This window comes from Alligator sinensis, unplaced genomic scaffold (assembly GCF_000455745.1).
Source record: "Alligator sinensis unplaced genomic scaffold, ASM45574v1 scaffold301_1, whole genome shotgun sequence".
Taxonomy (NCBI): domain Eukaryota; kingdom Metazoa; phylum Chordata; order Crocodylia; family Alligatoridae; genus Alligator; species Alligator sinensis.
This window is the reverse complement of record NW_005842035.1, coordinates 1,299,443-1,324,455: the sequence shown is the minus strand read 5'-3', so window position 1 is coordinate 1,324,455 and position 25,013 is coordinate 1,299,443. Positions and strand designations below refer to the sequence as shown.

At 50.6% G+C, this 25,013-nt stretch overlaps 1 protein-coding gene across 1 annotated transcript; it reads left to right on the top strand.

Moving 5' to 3' along the window:
* The first annotated feature begins 1,480 nt into the window (after window positions 1-1,480).
* Window positions 1,481-17,378, top strand: PDCD1 (programmed cell death 1). Its single transcript, XM_025202755.1, has 5 exons — window positions 1,481-1,863; window positions 9,606-9,938; window positions 13,488-13,655; window positions 14,568-14,602; window positions 16,112-17,378. Exons 1-5 carry the CDS (start codon window positions 1,536-1,538, stop codon window positions 16,325-16,327), a joined length of 1,080 nt encoding a protein of 359 aa, XP_025058540.1. The 5' UTR covers window positions 1,481-1,535; the 3' UTR covers window positions 16,328-17,378.
* Window positions 17,379-25,013: the final 7,635 nt, after the last annotated feature.

The window sequence follows — 25,013 nt, the reverse complement described above, 5'->3', positions numbered from 1 at the left end:
CAGGGGATGGGACAAAGCGGCGGTCAGGCCCTGTTCACTCTCCCTTTCAGCATCCACACCCTGCCCCTGCGTGACATAGGAGACTGGGCAAGACAGACCTGTGGTGTGACCCAGCCAGGGGCAGGTCTTGTGTTCTTATGTATTTGCGGTCTTTGTTTCAGATAGGATGATGAGCAATTTGGAGATGGTCTGACTAGAAAGATGAGACACAAGCCCCGTGCACATGCTAAAAATTGTTGCTTAGGTCCTCTTTGTGTGTGCCCAGGAATGCTCTCAGATCCATCTCGGTTGCTATCCTGGCACAGTGGTGGCCTTAGGGTAGTTGGGGCCCTGGGCAAGAGAGTCATTCGGGGCCCCTTGGATGACTTATAAGCAAGTCGGGAATTTGTTGCAAAATTTTGGGGCCCCCTAAAGTGTGGAGCCCTGGGCGGTCACCTCCCCTAAGGCCGCCACTGCCTGGCCAGATGCCCACAAGACTTATTTTAAACTGTGAGCTTTGTTCAAAGTGGGAGCCATCACTCCTCACACGCCATGCACTGCACGTTCACTGTCCCAGTCCCGTGCAATGACAATGATGAGGAAGAAAGCGATGGTGATGAAGCCGTTTGCAATGGCTGCCTGCTGCCATGCATGGAGCAGTAGCAGGAGCAGGAGGATGTGGCTCCTAGTCATGCCCGTGCTTTCCAGTCCTCTAGTGGCAAGTCACAGGTCAGAGATCAAGCCTTAACATGTGAGTGCTCTAAACCCATTATAAAATTAACACCGTTCAACATTTCACAGCACTGTAATGTGGAACAACACCCATAGCCTTGGGACGCCGTGTCCCAGAGCCTTGAGATGCCACCCGTAGCCTGGGACCCGTAGCCATGTCTTGGGATCACCAGAGATGAGGTCTAGACATCCCTTTTCTATCTTTCTTCCTTTCTTTCACTTTATGCCTCAAGCATTGCACATTTGAATCCAGCCCAAGTAGGCCATGACTCAAAGTGACCCTGAACTAATGGCTAATCTGACTTTGGTGACCTCCGTTGCATGTTCAGTGGACAAGTTTCGCTATCACACCAGCAACTTCAGCGGTTTTCTGTGTGCCGGGCCAGGATTGAATGGTCCCTGGAGGCTATTCACCCCTAGAAGCAACTCCTGGAGGACTAGGTCTTTGGATAAAGTGAGGTCTCCAGCCTCTGGGGCTTTCTGCCCAGGTGCTTTCACTAGCCCTGCAATGAGTCAGAATAAATAACACGTATTAAAGTCTTTGCACAGCCACAAGCCAGCAGCACGGTGTGAGCACGACCCATTGCGTTGCACAGAAAACAGCCTCTGCAGCCCGCTGCCCCCTTTTCTTGTGGTCTCGTGCTTCAGACCCTTACGGCGAGGCTGCTGCCTCTTTTCTGGGTTGGGTGAATGATGCGTGGGAACGTGAAGAGGCACCATGGTGCGGGGAGGGGGCCGGGGCCAGGTGGAGGCACAGCTGTCAGGCTGCGTTGGAGGAGGAAGCAGGGGGCGGGTGGCAGGGAGGATTTCCCTCCTCAGCCGCGATGGGCACGTTTCATTTCCATTCCTGCCTCTGCTGCACACAGTCGGAGGCAAGCAGCCGCCACGCTGGTACCAGGGTCGCCGTGACGCAAAGCCCCCACTGCAGCGAGGCACGAAGGGACCCTGCGGGGACACAGGAGCCCCCCGGCACCCCCCCAGCCACGCCGCCTGGGCCCAGCTGCTTGGATTGTGCTCGCTGCAGCCCACGTGCAGACCCCGTCGCAGCTCGTGGCCCCTTGGAGACAGCCATGGAGAGACTACATGTTATCGTGGCCGGCGTCTGCATGCTGCTGCTATGCTGCACGCCGGGGCTCCTGCTTTCCCAGCTCGGTACGTAGCGGTGCGGTGCGACCTGTGAATAAAGGCTCGTGGTGCTTGTGCCCCGTGGAAAATGTTTGCTAAGCTCCGAGCTTTGCCGGCTGTAGAGGGAGAGATGGTACCTAGGAGGCTGAGAAGCCAGATTGACGTGCTGGGCTTGACGTGGGCATGGAGGGGGGACAAAGTACCGGGATAGAAACAACCCTGAATATTGGCTGTAGCAAGGCTCGCTTTGAATTTGTCAGGAGGAGGGTGGTGGGACGAAGGCTTCATCCCTCACTTTGGACTCTCAGCCGTCCCATTTGGGTGGGGGACTAATTCCCCTTCCACGGAGACCTCATCTCTGTGGTCCATGCCCATGGACCCTTGCTGTCTGGGGCACCGTTGAAATAAAGACGCATGGTGGGTGACGACGGGGTGCGAGGATAAGAGCAAGGACCTTGCGGGGGTTTGTTCCCGGCTCTGCCAGGGACTCACTTTGTAGCCAAGTCACTTCCCGTCCCCGCACTCCACCTTGAAAGGGAGGTTAATGGGTCTGGTTTACTTTTATAAAGGGCAAGGAAGAAAAGTGACGTGGAAGTGCAAAGATATCAGTCGGCAAATCACTGACAATTTGTGCTGCGGAGAGCGTAAAAACTCAGGTCTAAAAGTCATTGCCTGGCTTGTAAGAGGAGCAGCGGGGGGAAAAAATGAGCTGAATGCATCTAGAAAGGCAGGCATCGTTTTCAATAGAGTGGGCTCTAAATTTATCGAATCATAGAAAATTAGGCTTGGTTTTGCCCAAACTGGCTCAAGTGCTTTCCAGAATGAGCTGTTTTGGATGTCGAGCTGAGAGCGGGGTGGGCGGGTGGAAAACAATGCCTCTGTCTGTGACGTGTCCTAAAAAGCTGAGGCATTGCCCCTCTCATGCATCCCTTGTAAAGAGTAAAAAAAAAAAGCCAAAATAAAATTAAAAAAAAGCCACAGCACATGTAAAATTGGCAACAGCAGCACGATCCAAGCAAGCTCCTGCGCCTCACAGACAACCAAACTCGTTTCTCAGCTTGTGCTGACCATTGCCATGCCCTGAGCTCTTAATTCAGAACCACAGAGCTGCAATTTCACGGCAGACCCACGGTCCGTCAATTCTCATATCTAATCGAGGAAGCCCCACCGCGCTCCTGGGCCGTTCGTGGTCCCAGAGTTGCTTTCCTCGCTCAGCTGAACTTGCTTACAAAATGAAAGAGTTTCTGTGCCGACAATGCAGGCTGTTTCTGTGCCAAGAGTGCACCCGAAAGCTGGGGGTTTGTCCATGAGAAGGCCATGCAGGTTTGTTACCTGAGGGGATGTTCGAGGAGAAACCAGCTGGTTTCATGGACTCCTGCAAATAACCTGGGAAATAACCTTTTTTTTTTTACAGGGAAATCTAAATTACCGTTAATTTAACATGTCTTGCCAGCCACGTGAAAGATGTGGTTTAGACTCAGATGTTCAAATACTCCAAACTATAGGGGTTCATGCCCATCTCTAATCTAGACAGCTAGACAGACATATAGACAGACAGACAGATAGATAGACAGATCAATTTTTAAGGTTGGAGGGGACCTCCATAGATCATCGAGTCTGATCCCCTGCCCTGGGCAGGAAAGAGCGCTGGGGTCAGCACCCCAGCCAGGTGCTTGTCCAGTCTCCTCTTAAAGACCTCCAAGTTCGATAGATAGATAGATAGATAGATAGATATTGGGGTGTCTATGGTGCTGATGGATAGATATAGTACAGGGGGAAAGGCCCGAGAACCTTATTATCAACAATTAATGATGGTGATTGAGGGCTAAATCATGGATTATGATAGGGGACAGGTCCTAATATCAATGTAGTTGCATGGACTGCAGAGGGTCCCTGGAAACAGAGGGTCTGCAACCTGTCCTCATGTTTAAAAAGCTCATTCCTGCACTTCCAGCAATTAGCCCACAAAGATCATAAGCAGCTAAAAAGGAGGAACAAAATAGAAAATGTCAAATATTAATCATGTACTGGCAGCAGCTGACTCTGATGCATCGCAGCAATCCTTCAGACAGCCGCAGAGTGAAATTATCCTTTTTACTCAAGTGCACTCAGACAAATTTGGCCTGTAATATTCAACCCGCTTCTATCAGTGAACCCAGGGGTGCTTGCCAAAGCACTCCGGGCTGATTTTCTTCTCCTCTATGTTGGTGAAACTCAGTGTCTTCAACAGGGTGACTCCTCATTGCATTTGGGGTGAGAGTGGGCAGAGTCAGGCGAGCAGTTTTTATCTTGCTGTCCATAAGGCCTGGGGTGTTAGGGGGGATGTGAACACCTCCCATGTGTTGTGCCATACATATGTGATGCACAGACCATTTGCACTGCAAAAGGCCAGCAAAGCTAGGTGTGCCTACAGCCTGGTGACCCCGCCTTGTGCCTAGCCCATCAAAATGCCCATGCTGGTGGCTCGCCAGTGTTTATCCTCTGGGCTGCCATGCCCAAGCACTTAGAACAGCTTTCCCCAGACAATAAAGCCCCTTCCTCTGATTGCATTGATGTCAATAAGGGGTGGATTCAAGCAGAACTGATGATGGGGAAGGAGCATTTCACAGCCAGGCAATGGCTTGTTCTAATCCCAGCCCAAGACCTCCTGAGGTCCCTCCCAACCCTCATTTTCTATGATTCATCCCATGGGCAGACCTAGGGTTTGGAAAAATGGGTGCAGGCACCGTGGCACAGTGTGGCAGCGGGGGCAAACCCCTTTGAGAAGCTAGAAGCTTTAGTGATAGGTGTGGAGGGGCTGGGGAGGTAGCGCTATGTTATCCAGGTGGAGAAGAAAATAAAAAAAGTTTCACTTTACTGCAATGTGCTATAGGAGAGATCAGAAGAGGACAGAAGGTGAAGGGAAAGGACATGGTGACCTCAGGCCAGGTCCAAGATCTGCCGCCTTGGAAACACTGGCTGGCAGTCCCAGGGGAGTGGGTAAGGGCTGTCTGTGTGATGTCCTTATCCTTTTGTGATGAAGAGGAGAGTGGTTGCTTGTTCCCTGTGGGTACAGGAGGAAGGATGGGAAGAAATACCAGCTGGGCACTGCACTATATCAGCAGCTACGTGGCATTTTACAGGAGGCACTCATTGAAAAAGGCCATTGATCAGGAAACTATTCACAAAGGCACCCAGGCATAATTAAAAGAGCATTAGGACAGTTGGGCCAACTTAACACTGATCCTAATACAAGTCTGAGTTTCAATAGGTATCAGGGATGCTCAAGAGTTAGTTCCTACCAGCCTCATGTACCCAGATGATGGTGACTATTCCTAGCTTGCTGCTTGCTCTCAGGGCTTTGTCTCTCCCCTTGTGCTCAAAGAGGCCGGATTCAGGCTTCTAGCTGGGCAAGAGCAGAAGATAGCAGGAACAGAAGACATCAGCTTTCCTGGCAGCAAAGCATTTGTGGTTTGGATAATGGGAAGAAGCTTTCTAATTGCAAGTGCAACGAAACTCCAGAACAGGTTACCAGGGGAGCCTGCAAAGCCTTCTTCACTGGAGGTTTTTAGGAATAGGCCAGACAAACTCTTCCTCAGGGCAGGGGGTTGGGGCTGGAATAGAGGATCTTTTCAGGTCCCTTCCAGTCTCGGATTTCTATAAATCTGTGATTTAATGATGATTCGGCTCCCCGCTCCTATCTGTAGGGGCGGTCTGTCCAGATTTAGACAGATTAATCATCCTGTTAATGAGGGGTTTAGCGATGCTTGATGAAGACAACATTTTCTTTGTTAATAATAATCATCCTACTCATTGAAAACGTGCTCCTGCGGAGGAGTAGGATTAACCAGGAGGGTCTTTCTCTCTCTGAGCAAACAGGCATGGCTGTTTATGGTGTGCTGTGCTCTGTACACGTCCTTAGGCATTAGGGCATAGTGATGGCAACGATGACCGTGTCATGGAACAGGACCCTGGAATTACGTGAGAGCAAGAAGGCAGATTGACTGGATCATGGCTTGAGTTAGGAAGCCAAGTGACGAATAGACTCCTAATGCATGTAAGTCATTAGACAGACAACAGCAAGTAGCATGTAGGCAGTAATGAGTGGAAAAAAGAACTATACCGAGGGTTTTTTAGAAACACTCATAAAAAGAAGGTGGGAAGTTATAATTGGCTTATCAAAGGAGGACAGAAAAGAGAAAAGCGGAGTCTAGTTTTGACCGCAAAGGAACAGGCTATTTGCACAAAGTATGTGGATGCAAATATAAATGGTAGGAGATCTTAATGTAGCCTACACAGCTGGCCCTCTCAGACACTCGGCTGTCTTGCAGGCCGTATTGCAGATGCATTGTACTCACCAGAGAGGAGTACAGAGCACGGCCTGACAAAGTTGGCAATATTGCGCCCTAAGAAGTTGGCAAGGAGTGAGGGCCACAAGTAGGAGAGATGCATTGACAAAGCCATGGCTGGGACGATGTAGCTGGGGCTGGTCCTGCTTGGAGCAGGGGGTTGGACTGGATGTGACCTCCTGAGCTCCCTTTCAATCCTCATTTTTAATGATGTTATGATTACAAAGGCTGGCCAGACACCATGTGCAGAGGATAGCAGTGAAATATGGGGTTTGCCATTTGTTAATGTTTAACGCGCTTTCTTGTGGGTTCTTCCTTTCCATGGGGATGAAAAGATTCAGTTGAAAGTGTGAGGAAAGATGGAGCTCAATTACTATAGAAATGGGGGGGAAACAATTCTAGCTGCTTGTGATGGGCTGGGATTTTGTGCAGCAGCATTTTGGTGATTGGATATTTGGCTCTATGATTAGGTGGCGGAGCTGGGTGAAGCAAGGTGATTCTATAATCCTAAGAAGGGAAGTTTAGGTTAGATATTGGGGGGAAACTTTCTCACAAGGAGGGTAGTAAAGCACTGCAACAGGCTACCCAGAGCAGTGCTAGAGTCTCCATCCTTGAAGGTTTTGAAGACCCAGCTAGACAAAGCCTTGGCTGGGATGATGGAGTTGGGGCTGGTCCTGCTTGGAGCAGGGGTTGGACTAGATGCAACCCCCTGAGGGCCCTTCAACCCTCATTTTCTGTGATTCTCTGTTTCTAAGGTGATAACTTTCCAAACACATGTCTAAGTTAGCCCCTCCTTAGTGACTGCGTTCCCCCAGAAATCTTGAACGCTGGAGGGATCGTGGTAATAAGGGGATGTTATTTCAGAAATGTCGAGGATGGGCGCAATGAAGAATCATGATGCTAACCATTGTGAAGATAGTACCATGACAGTCCCCACCCCAGACAGGCTACAGTCTAGTTCAGGACAAGATGCAACAGGTGGATGAGACAGACATGGGAGGTAGGGATGGGAGCAGTAGCACATGGTAGGACAAGGTGTTCAAAAGTGCATGGGAAATGTGGGCGCCAACTTGGGACCTGGCAAAGACTTGATCATCGGAGGGAATATGCAGCATGTTCTAGAGATCAGTCCCCTTGAAGAGGTTTGGACACGATAGTCCGGGAGACCCCTTCCAGCCTGTGTTCCTCTGTCTGTAGCAGGGCACCACGGATCACTTCGAAAGCCCCGTCCATAATGCATATCTGTGTCAAGCCTGTCTGCCTGCCTAACGCTGATACATCACTTGTTTGCACCCTTCAGTGAGGACACAGCAAGGTTGTCACATCACCCACTTCCCATTGTGTTTGACCATATCCTTGCAGCTGAAGTCAGCATTAAGTCTGCGAGCTGGAGAAGGGTGCCACAGACCCTGAGTCCTGAAGTGAAGGCATCACGCTGTGGCTACTATATGGATGGTGTGGTTACAACTCAAAAGACTGCAGGGCCAGCTATGGCAAGAGGCACAGCGGGGTGACAGATGAGACACAAGCATCTTATCTGTCCAGTTAGCAGCGTGAGCCACTGCAGGCAGGCGGGGAATGGGATGAGGCTGAGGATGGGTTTGCTACCCCGGTTGTGAATCACCGCTGTGCATTTCATCCATGTGTTGGTTTCACTTGCTGACTTGCAGGAGGAGAGTCAGAGAAATGATGACTAACATATAATAAAAATAGTTCCTAATTTTCATACAAGACACAGGCAGGATGGAAGTTCCTCTGGGGCTAATTGCGGGGAACTGAGAACAGAATTTGACTCGGTACCATATTGAATGGAACAGTTATTACTGATGATGAAAAGCTCTTTGTTTCGCTCAGGGTCTGGCTTTAACTATTGCTTTGATTTCATGGGAGTTAAGTCACAGAGACTTTGTCTCTTTGTTCAGTACCTCCAGAAGGATACAGCCCCTGCCGCATACAGCTTCCATTCCAGGAGGCAGAGATAACAGGTCATGCAGATGCCTTTTAATTCAGGCCCAGATTTGTAAAAGTAACTAGTGATTTTATATGTCTCAGCTGCCACATTCAGGGAACGGGAGCTATATGGGGCAGTGAGGTCTAGCTCAAGCCAAGGTCCCCGTGATGTTCTTAGGGGCAGGCTTGCAAGCACTCAGCTCCTAGAGTTGGGACCAGGTTTTCAGAAGAGCCCAGTTGCTACTCAGTGGGTGTGTCTACACGTGCATTAGCACCAGCTTAAATTTACTGCACAGTAAGGTACTGTGCAGTAAGTTGGAATAGGCTGGTGTCTACACATGCCGGCATTATAGCACATTAATGCTGTGCATGGACTGACTTGGGACTAAAGCTAGTCCCAAGTTGGTCCACACACACAGTGCCACTGCACACTAAGGCATCTATATGTGCGTTACGGTGCAGTAACTAATTGGGTGTAAAAATGATACCTGCATGACGCAGGTCTCAAATTTACACTCAAGTTGGCATAAGTTGCCATATTTACTGTGCAGTATGGGCATGCACATGTAGACGTTCACTTGTACTGCGCAGCAATTTCAGTTACTGCGCAGTAAATGCGCACGTGTAGACGTGCCCAGGAAGCAGTCTGCTGGTCTCTAAATCTGGAGGGGAGTTGCATCTTTTGCCACTCTCCTAGGCTCTGTGTGGTCCTAGTATTACTAAAAAATGTTAGAAAGTCAAGAGGCAAAACGTGTGGGCTGTGTAATATCCAAAGGAAGGATTATCCCAGATACCAAAGGTTTTGTCTGTAAGGTCTGGGTGCTGCTGTGCATTAAGGCAGAGTACTCAGACTCAATCCACTTTTGTGCTTGAATAAAACAATCACCATGAATGGACCCATGCCAGCCCCTTTCAGCATCACAGGGCTTTACCCACCCTCCCCTGAGGCACAGGTCAGAGATTGGAGGTGGCCTCCTAGGCAGGGCTACCAAGTGCCGGAGAGCTTTTACAATCTTTTCTCCAATGCCTGAAGAAGGGTACCTTTGCCCAAAAGCATTCAAATAAAGACTTTTTTTTGCAAACATCTCGTTGGTCTGAGAAAAGATATCACCTCTAGCACAAATTCTGATTCCTCAGAGCAGGAGACTGTGATGAGTTGCTCTTCCTTTGGTCTAACACAGTGTTAACCATGCTGAAGCACGCTTTGGGTTCATGGGTATATACCACATCCATTGGCCACATCCTTCCATCTGCTTCTAAGAGTGGGTAGATAATTAAGGCCAAAGCTGTGTCCACACACACATTGGCCAAGGGTTGTCTGTGGTCTTCTCTTTTTTCATAGCTCCTTATACAATGCAGCCCTTCATTTAAGACTGGGATCTCCAGGACCCTTAGCAAGAGGCCACTGTGAAATGTTCTCACGAGGCCGATCAGTGTGTTGGCTGGTAACTGAGCCCTGTTCTTTTTTTCCGTTTTTTTTCTCTGAAACAGTGACTTTTCATCCATCGGTATTAGTCGGACGAGAAGGGGACAACGCCTCCTTCTTCTGCAACATTTCCAGGGGAAACTTCCATGCATTGGATGATAACTTGAACTGGTACAAAGCGACCAATGGCACCCAATCCCTGAAAATTGCTGGGCTTCAAGGGAATAAGAAAGACATCAAGACAGTAAAATACCACCTCATCAACCACCCATCTGTGATCGAGATGAAGCTTTTGAATCTGCAGAAGAATGACACGGGCTTGTACTTTTGTGGGCTGATAACTTTCTCTCCATCTCACAAAGTGATAGAAAGCAACCGGTCCATGCTCACAGTGACAGGTTTGTTTCAAAGATACTGTCATGAAGTGTCTTGTGTCTCTGGCTATGGTTATCCTCTGCTGAATGGGATCTCAGCTGGGGGGAACTGGCCCTGCGTTGCTAGCAGAGGCTGCAGGCAGGCATAACTTGAAAAGGGTTTGAAATGGGAAATGGCCTTGCTGCTCTAGAAAATGCATCTGCAGCTTCAATAACTGTTATGCCTGTCCACTCCTATATTACTAGCCCAAGGTAATGGTAAACCTGAATGAAACATATTTAAAGTTACAGCAGTTTAGCTCCATTATACCCATATAGGAGTAGAAAGATCTATGGATTATACTGGGACAGCTAATACCTGTATAGTATAATGTTGGTATAACTGTTACATGTGTCCAGTCTCTAGAGCATGGCACACAAAGGCGTTTTGCTTGGCATGCACACCTCAGGGTGGATGGTGGGGAAGGGGTTGGGGCTGAGCTGCCACGACAAGGATCAGGCCCTTTGTAGCTCTCGCACGGTCCACCCCGGCATGTCAACATTGTACAAGTGGAGGTTGGGGTGTTTTTGGCCTTCTGCCCCAAAACCTTGCAGACGGCAATTATTTCAGCTGGAAAGAACCCACAATTCATTGAGAGCAATTCATAAGAGCAACAATTAACGAATTGTTGCTCTTAATAATCAGCTTATTATTCATGAATTGTTGCTCCAACAACTGGCTGGAGGGCCACTTAACGAGTTTTGGTGAGCCGTGAGGGCTGCACACGTGAAATCTTTCGGAAGATATCGTTTGAACAAATCAGAGATGAAAAAAACAAACCGTGTCCTAAACATCAAACATCTACGCTAGCATATTTTCATTTTCTTTCCAAAAAGAAGGTTGGTCCTTATTTATGTTTTCTTTGAGTCGTGTGTATAGAGGCGTTTGCACGATAGCTCAAAATAAAATCTCCCCCGCCGTCTGGAGTGGCGCGGCAGGGGCAGGAGGAGGAGGACTCGCTGGAGGCAGGAGGAGCTGAGTGGTACCTGGGCGCCTGCACTGGGAGCAGCCCCACTGGGAAGCTGTGTGCACTGGTTGGGGCTGGGACCAGTGGGCACAGGCTGCCCTGGGTGGGAGCAGGAGCAGGAGCAGGCCTGCTTTGGCCCTATGCATAGCGCCACGGGGGCAGCCGCGGGCCAGATGCATTCAATTAGCAGGCACCTGCCTGCAGACTGGATCCAATCAGTTGGTCGGCCGGATCCAGGCTGCGGGCTCTATTTTGCCCACCCCTGCTCTAGAGATTTTCCCTGAGCTTGAGGGGTAGGGACTTGTGTGTTTGGAGGGGCAGACTCTGAGGTCTGTCCATGCCGCTGTTTCCGCAGCATTTCAAGGGTCCGCAGTGATTCTCAACCAGGGTGATTCTCAACCAGGGTGCCACAGCACCTTGAGATCCTTTCAAGGGTGCCATGGGCTGCCCCACATTGTGAGCACTGTTAGGTTTACAAGCTTAATTCATGAGATAAACCCAGAGATTTCGAATAGAAATCCATAGGGGTGGTCTTTCTGAGTTCTTTGCAGCAGAAAAGATGCCCTACTATTTTTCTGTAGTCAAAGAGCAAGTGAAAACATCATCTGAGGGGGGCGTGGAGTCTAAAAAAGGCTGAGAACCACTGATCTAAAGACTCATTACAGGGTTGTCGGCATGTGCTATATTCCCCGTTTATTTCATGTCTTACCATACGAAGCCTGCTTAGCACGTGCGCTGCTAGGACTGATGACAATTTTTGGCTGGGGAACTCATTTCCACTCAAGCCAGCCAAAACCTTAGCTCTCTGGTCTTCAGACTACATGCCAACCCTCATTTTCCCAACCAACTATTTATTATAGCCTAGCACCCAAAGACTCCAGCTGGGGATGACGGCACTTTGGGGTTAGATTCTGTGATATGTGCTGTCTCAGCTAAGGCAAAAACAGTAAGTACCTCTGCTTTGAAGTGCAGTCGTGCTCAAGTGCAGCTTAGACATTTGCAACTCTATTTCCAGGAGGCGAACTTAATTAAGATCACAGATAGGTGCTGGGGCCGGTTCTTGCACATTCACCGCGTGAAGTGAAAGCACGTTTGTGGGTGCTTTCACTCCAGCGGCTGAAACGTTGGCATGCGTCAAGTACCATCTGCACGAGTAGGCTCCTATGTATGTATACATCTATATTTATATGTATATAAGTAGATCATGGTAATCCAGCAGCCCACCATGGGTGTTTTGTTATGTTATTTTCCCACCACAGCTAACTATCTGCAGCAGCTGGAATGAACCCTCGATCACGGGCGTGCACCTCCTAACGCACAGCACTGTCCGATCTACCCCTTGATTTTCTCCTCTGTGTTACAATGGGCTTGTGTTCAATCCCGGATCCCAACCTGTGCTAAAGCAGCTGTGAAATTGACATTATGAAATTGACATTGTGCAATTGACATTGTGAAATTGACGTTATGAAAAAAACAGCTCAGCCCCAGAGGAAAGTGCCCGTAGAGCTCAGATGCTATGGGCCAGATGGACCAATAGTGGAGTGTGCAATGCATTTCTTTTACAACAGAATAAATTTTTCACACAAAATAACTTTCCTTTTTGCTACAACCCCAACATGTGAATATCTGTTGGCTTTTTCATGCTTTCCAGTGAAGGTTTGTATCAAAGATGTTATAGAAACTGTTACTGATGTGTTTCTTGACATTTTTTGTTCGCCATACACGGGGGAGTTTTTCGGTGCTCTGAAAATACGGTGTTCAGAAAATAAGGGTGGGAGCGGGGGATTCACTGTTTCAATTGTGAAAAATTCCAGATTTTTTTTGTTTTCAAAAAGTTTCATTGGACGCCCTGAGAAATAGAAACATTTCCAACATTTCTATTTTAGGCTGAAACCTTAAAAAAAAATGTCTACCAGCAATAAATGGCTGATGATTGGCAATGAGACATGGCCCTGACAGCCTGCTATTTAGAAACAGGTGATGGAGGTAGCCTGTATCTCAAGGGGGTATGTTTGATTCAAAGGTTTTAGGTGTTTTTCCTACCTGAATAGGACTGTTGGTTTTTATACGTAAGTGGCCACTAGTTTTTGCACTGCCACCGCTTCAAATAGAATGGAGGGAATTAGATTATTTTAGGTAAAAAGGGGTGTTTTTTTTCCGTTCCCTTGCCTTTCTTTTGTTCAAATGAAACAGGAGACTGAACAATCGGAGAGGGTTGGACTGAGTGGGTGGCACGGTGGAGATAGAAATCGGAAGATTTAATCAAGAGCGTTGCTGCGTCAGCCCCCGTTCCAGCTCTTGCAAGCCGTGGGTGAAGTCCACCTCCACCCAAATGACTGGCACGAGTCAGAAACACCTCCTGCCATGGGCTGGAGTTCATTGGGATTTGGGTTCCCCTCCATGCCTTTAAAATTTGCAGCCAAAGGGCTCACAAGAGACTGAAGCAATGTCAAGGTCTTGCTCTCTGCCTAGCACCTGGGGAGGTGACCTGACTGCCTTTATATTTATACAGAGACTTGACAGCATCTCTTATAGTCTGATCCTTTCCTGTATTGACTGATTTCAGAAGCTGTGATGGATGGGAATACCACAGACACTCCTGATGAGACCCCGAGCAACCTCTACCCCGGGGATCTGTATAAAGTCCTGCTCATTGTCGGCCTGATTGTCACCGTCTTGGCCCTGCTGCTTCTCTTCAGCTACCTGCTCTTCCTCATCACGCACAGGCGAAGAAGTACGTTGAGGCAGGGCGGATAGGGCAGTGGGCACCTGCTGCCTTCTCCCTCCTTGCAGCCAAAGCCAGCTCGGCCTTTGGCCCAGGGAGATGGTTTGAAGTAGGGGTCAGAGATGGCCACGAGAGCAGACATGTGCATTTATTGCCGCGTTGTCTCAGAATAGGTCCCAGGCCTGCCCGAGGCCAAGGCTGCCGGGCTCCTCCTGCCTATCTTGCCCAGTCCCTACTCAGTGTGGACCCGTTCCCCTGTGGCCGACAAGCCAAGCTATCCAGCCTGGGTCATATTTGCTTGACCTTTTTGTGGGTTTACCAAGCAGTCTCTTCTTTAGACGGGGAGAATATTAGCTGCTGCACCGAGGTGCAAGTAGTCCAAGAAAGGTGCTGCAAGTGCCAAGTGGATTTCAGCCTGCCATTTCCAGCAGACCTCTTGGAAGTGGGCGCTTCCACCATGTCCTGGGATCATCCAGGCTCTCCAATACCCCAGGGATGCTTGTGCTATTAGGATCTGAATAGAGGAGAATAGGGTCTGGGTCTCTTGCCATGAGAGGACCTTGAGGGTTGAAAAACACAGCAAATTTCTCCCCATCGTGGGCCTTCATTCTGCTGGGTTGAAGGGCTGAATTCTCTCAGGTCTCCTCCTATGGCAGGGCTGACCCTGCATCCCATGCTTCCTCAAGTAAAATTTCTTTGCCCAAAGTGAGGAGTCTTTATGGCTCTGCATATATTGGCACAGCCCACAGCATGATGTCAGGAAATGCTCTGGGGGGCAGGTGTGGGGTGCTGAGTGGTCCCAGCGCCATTCTCGGGTTTGCAGGGAGCTGTCGGGCTAAGGCGGGCGACCCTGCTAGCTGCTGTGCTGTTTGCTGTATCTTGCCATGTGCATGTGTACTAACCAAATGTGTTGCTTTGCAGAAGAACCAAAACCACAGAGTGGAAATGCACTGAAGGTAAGCTTCCCGTCAGTTGCCCTGGGCCGCACACCCCTGGGATGTCACCAGGGGAAAAAGCACCTACACCACAGTCATGGCAGTCAGCAGAGCTGTGCAAGCTCATGGCTTCTCACCCATAACTGGTAAAAAGACCAGGACCTGGGCCAAATGTACCGGAAAGCTAGACCCAGACAAACTGAAAGATGCTAAGATGCAGAAAAAACACCTTGGGTTGCTGCCGTGACATTGTGACTGTTGCTGCTGTTAATCCAATGTAATATTTTCATATTGCATATTTATATGGTATCTCATGAGGCAAAGTATCCCTTTCTCTATAAGCCTTGAAGCAAACACTTCTCTGAGATGGAAAATTGTCAGTCTAACCAGGTTGTTGGTATTAGCCGTGTTGGTCTAAGGACATAGGCAGGCAAGGTTCCTTGGGCAGATGTGATATCTTTTATTACACCAACTAAATAGCTGGAAAAAATGTCTTTGCAAGCTTTCAGGCCCAAACACCCTTTGCCAGGCTGGTGTTATGTGTTCTCTAAAAAAGAAGCTAATTTACAACAAACAGATCTGTGAAAATGCAAATGAGTGGAGGTTAGGAAGGCAGTGGGTAGAGACAGGAGGGACGGAAATGTGTGCACAGTCTAACAGTGCATGAATATAATTATCTGAGAAGGAATTTGGCCAGGACAGCTGGATCAATGTCCCAGCTTTGGACAGATGCATCATAGGACCATGCGCCGTGGTTGCATATTGTATGAGAACATCCTAATGTCATGCTATGTCCTAGTGCCATGCTGGGGCAAACACCCACTTGGAGGGAACAGGGCTCCCTGCAACATCCCTAACAGCTCCCAGTTATCCTCTGGAGGTCTCCCCTCCAGTTACAGGCCAGATCTGCTGCTCTGAGAGCTCCTGGGAGCAGAGCACAAGATCCTTTGGCTGCAGCCTTCCTGAGTTGGTAGAGCTGGGTTGCTCTTGAAGGATGCTTTTTCAGGAGGAGACTAAAGATGCTCAGTCAGTTCATCAAAGCGAAGGGTAAGAAGTGAACCTGATCTCAATCTGGCAGTCCCAGCCATTGGGGAAGAGATTTCTGAGAGTAGTTGGCTCTTCAGACTACCAGCAAAAGGCCTAACAAGATCCTTTGGCTGGAAGGTGAAACCAGACAAACTCGAAATAGGGTGCGCATTTTTTTAAGTGAAGGCAATGAGAGGCTTGCGATGGGTTGTCCCCAGCTTGTCTGAGGGTTGTGATGTGTTGTCCATCTCTTGCTGGCTCGAAGTATCAATAAGATGCTTTTTGAAAAGACAGTCGGGGCTCGATACAGGAATTCCTGGCTGTGGTTCTTGGGGCTGTTAAGTGGGAGGTGAGACTGGAGGATTATAGTGGTCCCTTCTGATCCGAGCGCCGATACAGTGTGTATGTGAGTGTGTGTGGGTGCGGGGGGGGGGACACTTGCAAGATCTAATCACACACGGACATGACTTAGTTAAAGTGTTTCATCCTCCTGTTTTGCTGCAGGGAGACAAGACCGTGGTGGTGACTGAGTCCACCGTGGATTACGAGGTGTTAGAGTTTCAGAGGGACGAGAAGCCGCCGGCCCCCGGGGAGACGGCCCCGCACGACCAGACAGAATATGCCACCATCGTCTTCCCCGAGGAGAAGCCCATAACCCCGGAGAGGGGGAAGAGAAACCAGCACCAGAGGAACTGCCAGACCCACCTACAGCCCTGCTGAGTGGTCGGGAGTCCGTCCAGCTTTTTACTTCCATTGCACCGTATCTCTACATCCTTCTCAGAGGCTTTTGGACAGCAAGGCCTGGTGGTCCTGGCCGCACTATTTGTACACGTGGTGTGCTAGAAGTGTGCCAGTTCTTGGCACACCTTCTTCCACTGAGGGTAGTGACTTGGGTTTTTTCTGGCCCTCAAGGTATCATCCAGTTCCTAAACCCCTTCGGCAGATCACAGACAGTTGTTTGCTGCTAATGAAAACATGCAATTGGACCTGGATGAATGGCCTGGGAGGAAAAAGGTTAGAGCCATGGATTCCCCATCCTTGGTTCCTTGCACTGCCTGGCTGCATGACGGGATCATCCGAGGAGGTGGGGAGGGAAGGTGGAGTCATATATTGGAAGTGACCTCATTCGGGCAGTGGTGTTGGGCTCCGTAAAGAGCCGCGGTCCCCCCTCCTCGTGCATTAGCTTGGTGATGGCCAAGCTGGATCTAAAGGATGGGGGAAGGTAATGCAGCGGAGGGTGCAGACATGAGCCAACCCCTGCCTCATTCACCATCTTGCAGGTCCATGGGCTTGGAGGTGAGCAGATAAAGCAGCTGGACCCCTTTGGCTATTCCAGACAGTCCCAGCTCCCCACACACCTCTGATGTGCCTCTGTTTGTCCCCACCCATGGCTCTGACAATGCCCTTCCATCCAGCCTAGCCTCCGGGCCCCCCCGCCACCATATGCCATGCCCTGGTTCCTGCCCGTCAGGCCAAACTGCGCACACACTTCCCCCTTTCAAACTCCCCTTTGGGTTTGAACCTACTAAGAAATCACAATTTTGGGAGAAACCTGCAAATGTATGCTGATGGGTGCAGTACAAAACCAACTGCAGCACTGAGATGCTCTCCTGTTCCCCACAGCAAATCCACCCAGCTGAAATCAGTCCGGTTAGCTGGATGCAGCGGGCAGGAGAAGACAGTGCTTTCCGTGTACTGTATCATGCCGGGGGCTTTTCTGAGCACTGTGTGAAAAGCTCTCTTGTATATAAATGTTTATTTAAATAGACAAATAGGAAACATGCTGTGATGATGGCTTTTTTCTCCCTTCCCCTCTGTAAATTCCTACTTGCACTTGAGGTTTTAACCTCTCTAGCATGATTGAAATGTCTGGTAGGAGCCTGTCCCAATCAAGCCAGGCACTGGCAGAGGAGAGAGCAAATATCTTGCTCTTCTTGGAGGCACCAAGACTGAAAAACTCTTATTTACCCTGAGTAGCACCAAGCTACCCCATCGATTCCCTTGGAAATGTGCACGCAGTTTAAGGGCTTGGGCCTGCTGAGTGGGATTGGTTTCAGTGGTAGAAAGTTTCAGGGGGTATAAAGTTCAGCCCTTATGCACAGATGCTCTCTGGGTCCTTGTGAATCCCAAGAGGCTTTAATGTGATTTTCAAGTGGATGCAGGCTTTGGTGTGGAAAGGGAGACATTGAATGCCGCTTTGCTAGTTCACGCCAGCCTGCAACCTGGAAGTTACTGTGGTCCATAGTACCCCACAATTATCAGGGTCCATTGTGCCCTGATCTCTCATGGTATCAAGGACGATTCATTCACACAGGTCTTCAGAGACAGCGTGCTTTGCCATCTTTAGACCACGTCTTGCATTTCAAGCATGAATCATGGGTGCTTTTCCCAGGACTGTTGATATTTTAACCCTGCCTAAGTTCTGGGCACCTTTGTTGTGTTTATTCCCCTGCTTATTTTAAAGGCTGGATGTTGCAAGCCAGATCCAATCTGACCCTGGATCCAATGCCACAGCCCAGATCTGACCCTGAGCCAATACGCCAGATCCAATCTGACCCTGATCCATTGTCACAGCCCAGATCTGACCCTGATCTGACCCTGGATCCAATGCCACAGCCCAGATCTGACCCTGAGCCAATACGCCAGATCCAATCTGACCCTGATCCATTGTCACAGCCCAGATCTGACCCTGATCTGACCCTGGATCCAATGCCACAGCCCAGATCTGACCCTGAGCCAATACGCCAGATCCAATCTGACCCTGATCCCATGCCACAGCGCAGGCCTGTGGGAGGGCTCTGCTCAGGTCCAAACCCCATGCCTTGGGCCTTACTTTTCAAGCTAACTTTTCCTTTCAGAAGCGACTTAAACTGAATTAAACTCTGCCCGCGTTGCACAGAAACCAAAACCGAAAGGAGACAGGAACGCCAGAGAGCTCGAGATCGCTCTGAGCTTGGAGCGGCAGCGAAGGGCTTGGAAACATATAGCGAGATACCTGCTCAGCAGTGAAAGCGTGGTTGTGACTAATATCCCCTGCAGAGGCAATACCCTCCACGGGGGTGGGTTTTTTTGTTGTTTGTTTTTTGCTTGCCTCTACATTACCTAGCGAAACATCAAACACTTTCATAAAACAATTCCTGCACGGGGCCTGCAACCTCAGCACTGCTTTACTCATGTGAAGAGCCTTTCCGTGGTGGGAACAGCTTCTACAGAACCAGGTCAGTAGGGCTCGTAGCACGAAGCAAACGTCAGAGGCTCGGAGCCAAAACCTTTGTAAGGGGCAGGCTGCGTACGAGGAATCAGAATGAAAGAGCCCAGATAAGCATCTGCCACTTGCTTCTAGTAGCCGGCCCAGCCGATATTTGCCTACCGCATCAGAAACGGCGAGCTCAGGAGGCAGCGGTGGGGAGATAGTGCTGGGGCGAAGTGGGAACTCAGTCAGCAGTTTTGTTTCTCGCTTTCCCGTAAGATACCGGCAGCCCTGCCTCTGGCTCACTTTTTCCACCCTGCCTCAGTGGCAGAATTGAAAGAAAGGTATCGGAGCTATTAGGTGTCGCTGGCTGCCTGGTCGCAGGTCGTGTGCTGCGGTTAGCTGAGCGCGTACTCGGATCGGGGCACGGACCGTGCAGGCGGCTTGTTTACGCCTCGACCCGCGGAGGAAAAAACAGCTGGAGCGGCAGCCCTGCTTGGCTGCAGGGTGCGGGGTGGTGCCGGGACCAAGCATGTGAGGTCTGAGCCCGATTCTGGGCACGGGGTCATGCTCCCCGCCCGCCTGAAGAAACCCCATGTAGGACAGCAGGAGCAGGCTTTTATCCCCTTGCCAGGCAAGCTGCTAACGTGGGACAGGGCACATGGAGCAGAGGACTACTTGCACAGTTAGGATGGTGTAAAAGCATTGGGGAGACTGAGTCTGGCAGCACTTTGTACTGTTTGGAGCAGCTTTCCCTCCCTTCCAGTGTCTGCTATGGCACTGGAAATGTTGGGGAGACATGGCTGGACGCAGGCACGGGCAAACCAGACGGCCGCCCAGGGCCTGGGCAGCAAGGGAGCCCCAAAATGGTAATTTGTATTATCATCGTTATCTCCGGTGAAGGTGGGCCTGATATTAAAAGTTGGCCTGGGGCCATCAGGAGTCTAGGTACGGTGCTGTAGGGAGATGACAGTCTCTTCACTACTCTCACCCGCAAAACCTTCCACCCATCACACCAGAGCCACTCGTATGGTTAAGGGCTTGCAGGCCAAGCCCTACGAGGAGAGACTGGGGCACCTGGACCTCTTCAGCCTCCGCAAGAGCAGGTTGAGAGGCGACCTTGTGGCTGCCTATAAGTTCATCACGGGGGCACAGAAGGGAATTGGTGAGGATTTATTCACCAAGGCGCCCCCGGGGGTTACAAGAAATAATGGCCACAAGCTAGCAGAGAGCAGATTTAGACTGGACTTTAGGAAGAACTTCTTCACAGTTCGAGTGTCCAGGGTCTGGAACGGGCTCCCAAGGGAGGTGGTGCTCTCCCCTACCCTGGGGGTCTTCAAGAGGAGGTTGGATGAGTATCTAGCTGGGGTCATCTAGCCCCAGCCCTCTTTCCTGCCTATGCAGGGGGTCGGACTCGATGATCTATTGAGGTCCCGTCCGACCCTAGCATCTATGAATCTATGAATCTATGAATCACACCAGCCAGACGCTGCTCAGGACATGGCCCTTCCCGGCGCACCGTGTTCTCCGAGCGAAAGGACTCGCACATCCAGGGACTCAAAGCAGATGGCCGTAGCCAGCACTGCTGGAAAGGCAGAGCAGCGCGTGCAGCCACACAGCACATTTGATCCGGAGCAAACTGACTTTATTCCGTAGTAAGTAGAGCAGTGCACACAGCCCTACGTCATTTGAAGGCACTCCCCTCTGGGGTAAAGTTCCCTCTTGGAAAGTGAGGACTAGCCACACACCAGGGTAAGTTATACCAGTGTAGTAGTTGTGCTCCTGTGGCCCTAAATCCGTTTCATCGCAGGGTAGCACCCATGTCAGTGAAAACCAGGTCCCCTGACACCGAGCAGCCAGGTGCTATGATAGCTCCTACTGCAGACATTCATCCCGGCAGAGCTGGCCTCATCATGGCTCCTTGCTACAGACTGGAGTTACTCCAGTGTGAAAGCCAGGCTAAGTTACTCCAGAGTATTCATGATGTGTGTCCTCACTTGTCATCTTCATGCCTTTGGGAGGAAGGTGTGAACAGATGATACGTACTTCAGGGGTACCGCTGAGAAAGACCCATTGGTGCCCAGTCCAGAGAAGTGCCATTCAGGAGGGCACCCCCAGGACCTCTGCAGGGAGTGGCAGAGGAGGGCTCATCCCATCAGCTCCCTCGGGCTAGCACGGCTCTGTACTCAGCACAGGCCGCATCCTGACCCTGCCCTCACCTGGCTCTGCCAAAACTTGAGCCTGGCATGGCAGTGCTGTGAGCTGCGGAGCTCTGCTCAGCCCCTGTGTGTGTGTATATGTGTATATGTGTGCTTGTATTTGTATGCAGGTGCACATATATTTGTAGGCATATGTGTGTATGGGGGTGTGTGCTTGCATGAGCATGTGTAGCATCCATATGTTTGTAGGAATGTGTGTGTATGGTTGTGTGCTTGTATGCGCATGTATTGTACATATGTTGTATGTTTAGATGTGTATGGGGGTGTGTATTGTATGCACACATGAGGTGTACGTATGTTTGTGTGCATATGTGTGCACAGGGGAGAGTACTTGTATGGGCATGGGCGGCAGACATATGTTTGTAGGCATATATGTGTACGGGGGTGTGTGCTTGTATGTGCACGTGTGGCATACATATGTTTGTAGGAATGCGTGTGTATGGGGTGTGTGCTTGTACGTGCATGTGTTGTATATATATTTGTATGCTTAGATGTGTATGGGTGTGTGTACTTGTATGCACACATGCGGTGTACATATGTTTGTGTGCATATGTGTGCACAGGGGTGAGTACTTGTACATGCATGGGTGGCATACATATGCTTGTATACATATGTGTGTATGGGGGTGTGTGCTTGTTCGCACATGTGGTGTACAATCATATGTTTGTATGCTTAGGTGTGTAGGGTGGGTGTGTACTTGTATGTACATGTGGCGTATATATATTTGTGTGCTTAGGTGTGTACAGGGGTACGTAATTCTATTACATGTGTGGTGTACATATGTTTGTGTGCATATGTGTGTATAGGGTGTGTACTTGTATGTGCATGGGCAGCATACATATGTTTGTAGACATATATGTGTATGGGGGTGTGTGCTTGTACACGCATGCAGTGTCCATATACTCGTATGCTTAGGTGTGTACAGGGGTGTGTACTTGTATGCACACGTTTGTATGCATATGTGTGCATGCTTGTAGGTGCACGTGTGTCTTTCTGGCCATGCGCTATAGCCAGAGTTGGGCTCCTGTGACTGTGGAGGGAGAAAGAAGAGGAGACGGCCGGGACGGCCGGGCTGTGCCGAGGACTGTGGGGCCGGGGTGTTATTTGCTCAGGGGGCAGGTCAGGCCCGCTGTTTGTGCGCTAGGACTGCGTGCTCCAGCGTGCTATTTTAGGCAGTTCCGGTTTCACCTCACCTGAAACCGAGAGCCCGTGAGGTAGGCAGTCCTGCCCGGCTCAGTCATCTCGACATTTTCCACGCTGGCCTCTCTCGGGCAGGTTGCTGTTCGCCTGCCAACACCCCGGTCGCGAATGGCTCCGTCAGCAGCAGGATCCACCCAAACCCTCTCATCGGAGAGCCCCCCACTGCAGCCTGTTTGGGGGGCTGGGGCAGGCCTCCTAGATCGGCAGGTGTCCTAGGGACAAGGCACTGGGGAGCTCTGCCGCCTCTGCACAGACCTCTGACTCTGCTCCTCACCCCCCATGTGCTGCTCGGGTTGGTCCAGTGCTCAGCTCTCCCACAGAGCATCAATCCTGGCCTGAAACCCAGTCCTGCGTCCCCCTGCACACAGCCCTGCCGATGACCCTCGGTCCTGCACCACAATCCCCTCTGTCTGGCACAGCCAGCTGTAGTGACTGGAGGGGTCCTAATGACTTGTTGTCCCTGGAGGAAGCTGAGCCCCAGACAGCTCATTGCTACTTGTGATCTTGCGCTAGAATTGGCAACTGATGCTCCAGAGGGGAAGGGCTAGACCATGGCTGGTCTAAGAATAGGACTGAGGCAGGAGGGGAGCTGTGTGGCTGTGGTGGCCTGAGCTTTTGGCTGGGGAGACACCACGATTTGTGGCTGCACCGTGGTCTGGATTTGACCTCACCACATTAAGCAGAAAACCAGTGGGTGGGCCTGGGTCTGACCCCTCCTTAGCTTTGCAGCGGCGTCCCTCCATCGGCATCTCTGGATTTGCTTCTGCTTTTCACCAGCACAAGGGAGAGCAGAATTTGGTCCGGAGCAAATACCCTGCAGCTAGACATGACATCACGGATCTGATTCTCCGTGGTCCTGGCATCCTGTTTGATCACGTGGCCATGCGCACGGTGGGAAATGACTTCCAAAAGAGGACCGGGGTCAGTAGGTCCAGCACAGCCCACGTGCATGGTGGGAAATGACTTCCAAAAGGGGCAGATCTCAGGGGACCAGGCTCATTCGGTCCTGCACAGCCCTTGCTCATGGACAAGGCACCTTGGTCTCAGCGATGCGTTCTCCAGACTGGTATAAAATTACTGTGGCGGGGCGAACCTGCTCAGCTAAAGCAGGAGGGTGCCCAGATGGGAGAGCTTTCCTGGCATGCTCACCCCTGGCAACACACACACACATGGATGTCTCCAAGGACATGCACAAGCATGTGTATACACACAGCCTTCTCTAAGGCTCCCAGTGACTTCTTAATGTCGCCTAAAGCCTGCTCCTGTCCTCGCCTATACTGGGACCTGCCAGCTGATGGTGTCTGAAGTCCTGCTTCCCTCTGTGCTGCACCCGCAGCAGGGCAGGCTGGGTTCACTCTTCCTCGCCGCTGCACGGGCTGCAAAGTGCTGCTCTTTCAGCAGTGCTGGTGCCGGTTTGTCCTAAGGCGGTGGCTGTGGTCTACGCAGCAGCTCCCCGTTTCCTGTGTACTTTGGTCTGCCAGAGACGGTAACCACTTCCGACCACAGATACCCAGCGCTGACGAGGGGAGAGGGGCCTTGTCTCATTCCTTATTGGTGCTGAATTGCTTTGTCAGCCCCACCCCGGGCCCTTACCGGGGATACACCTGGGGTGCGGCAGAGCTAAGTGGTTCAGGCCCCTGCGATCCCCGGCAGCTAAGCCCACACTCAAGATCCATCCCGTCCCCTTTCCCGACCTGGAATAAGGCTCCTCGTGCCCAAGGGAGCAAGAAGTGACTCAGGTGAGAGATGTTAAAACTCCTCGGGCTGTTTGCAACAGCATCCCGCCAAACAGATCACCATTACACCACGTTTTCCACTCCGAAGCAGCATATCGCTCACCTGCTAAGAACTTGCAGGGTTGATGTGTCACAGCATCACCCGGCAACTCTTGCTGTTTCCACGGTGATAATTATACCTACCGCAAGTGGGTGTTGTGCAGCTTACCGACTGTTTCGAAGGGGTGTTAGGATCCATGGAGGGAAAGTGCCGGGAAGGACGAAGCGCTGCTCTCAGGTGCTTGGGTCCATGCAGCAAATGGCCAGGGCATGGGCAGGATCTCCAGCCTGGGCTCACTGGGCACCCCGTGATGGTGAGGCATAGCTTTGTCGACTGTATTTAGACAGGTCGACCACCAAGGTCTTGGCCAGGTTCCCACCCATGCGCTGCCGGCTGACATCTCTCACCCATTTCTGCTCCTTGCTAGAGGCTGGCATCCTTCCTTTCCCCGGCACTGAGGCTCGGGCTGGCTTGCACTCAATGTTAGGGTGACAGACAGTTTTCATTTCCTCCCCGTTGCCTCCTTTTCCTTTCTCTAGTTTTGCTTTGAGTTTGCTCCAGCATCTTGCTGTTTTCCCTTTTCCTTCCTCCCTCCCTAGCTGCTGAGCCGTCAGCCGCATGAATGGCTGCATTGAACGTGCCCTCCTGGAAAGGCACCGGCTCCCGTGGCTTGAAAGCCAGCAGGGTGGCCGGCTATTGTTTGAGGGGATGCCATAACCCTTGGTCTGACAGGCCGAGATGATCTCCGTGCAGCTACAACTTGGAGCATAATGCTTCTTTCCAAGTGCCTCTCTCCTACTGCCCTTACAATCAAAATCTCTGATGGTTGCAGGGAGCACAGGGCTGAACGAGCTTTCCATCAAGGTCACCCGCATGGATATAGCTTGACTCAATAGCTGTTCTCTGCCCTGCATAAAATGAGGTTAATTGGGACGAGATACTCAATTAATTTTAACAGAGAGAGAGGACCGCAGAATAGGGTAAGAGAAGGTAAAAGCCTGTTTAGAAAAGGCAGAAGTAT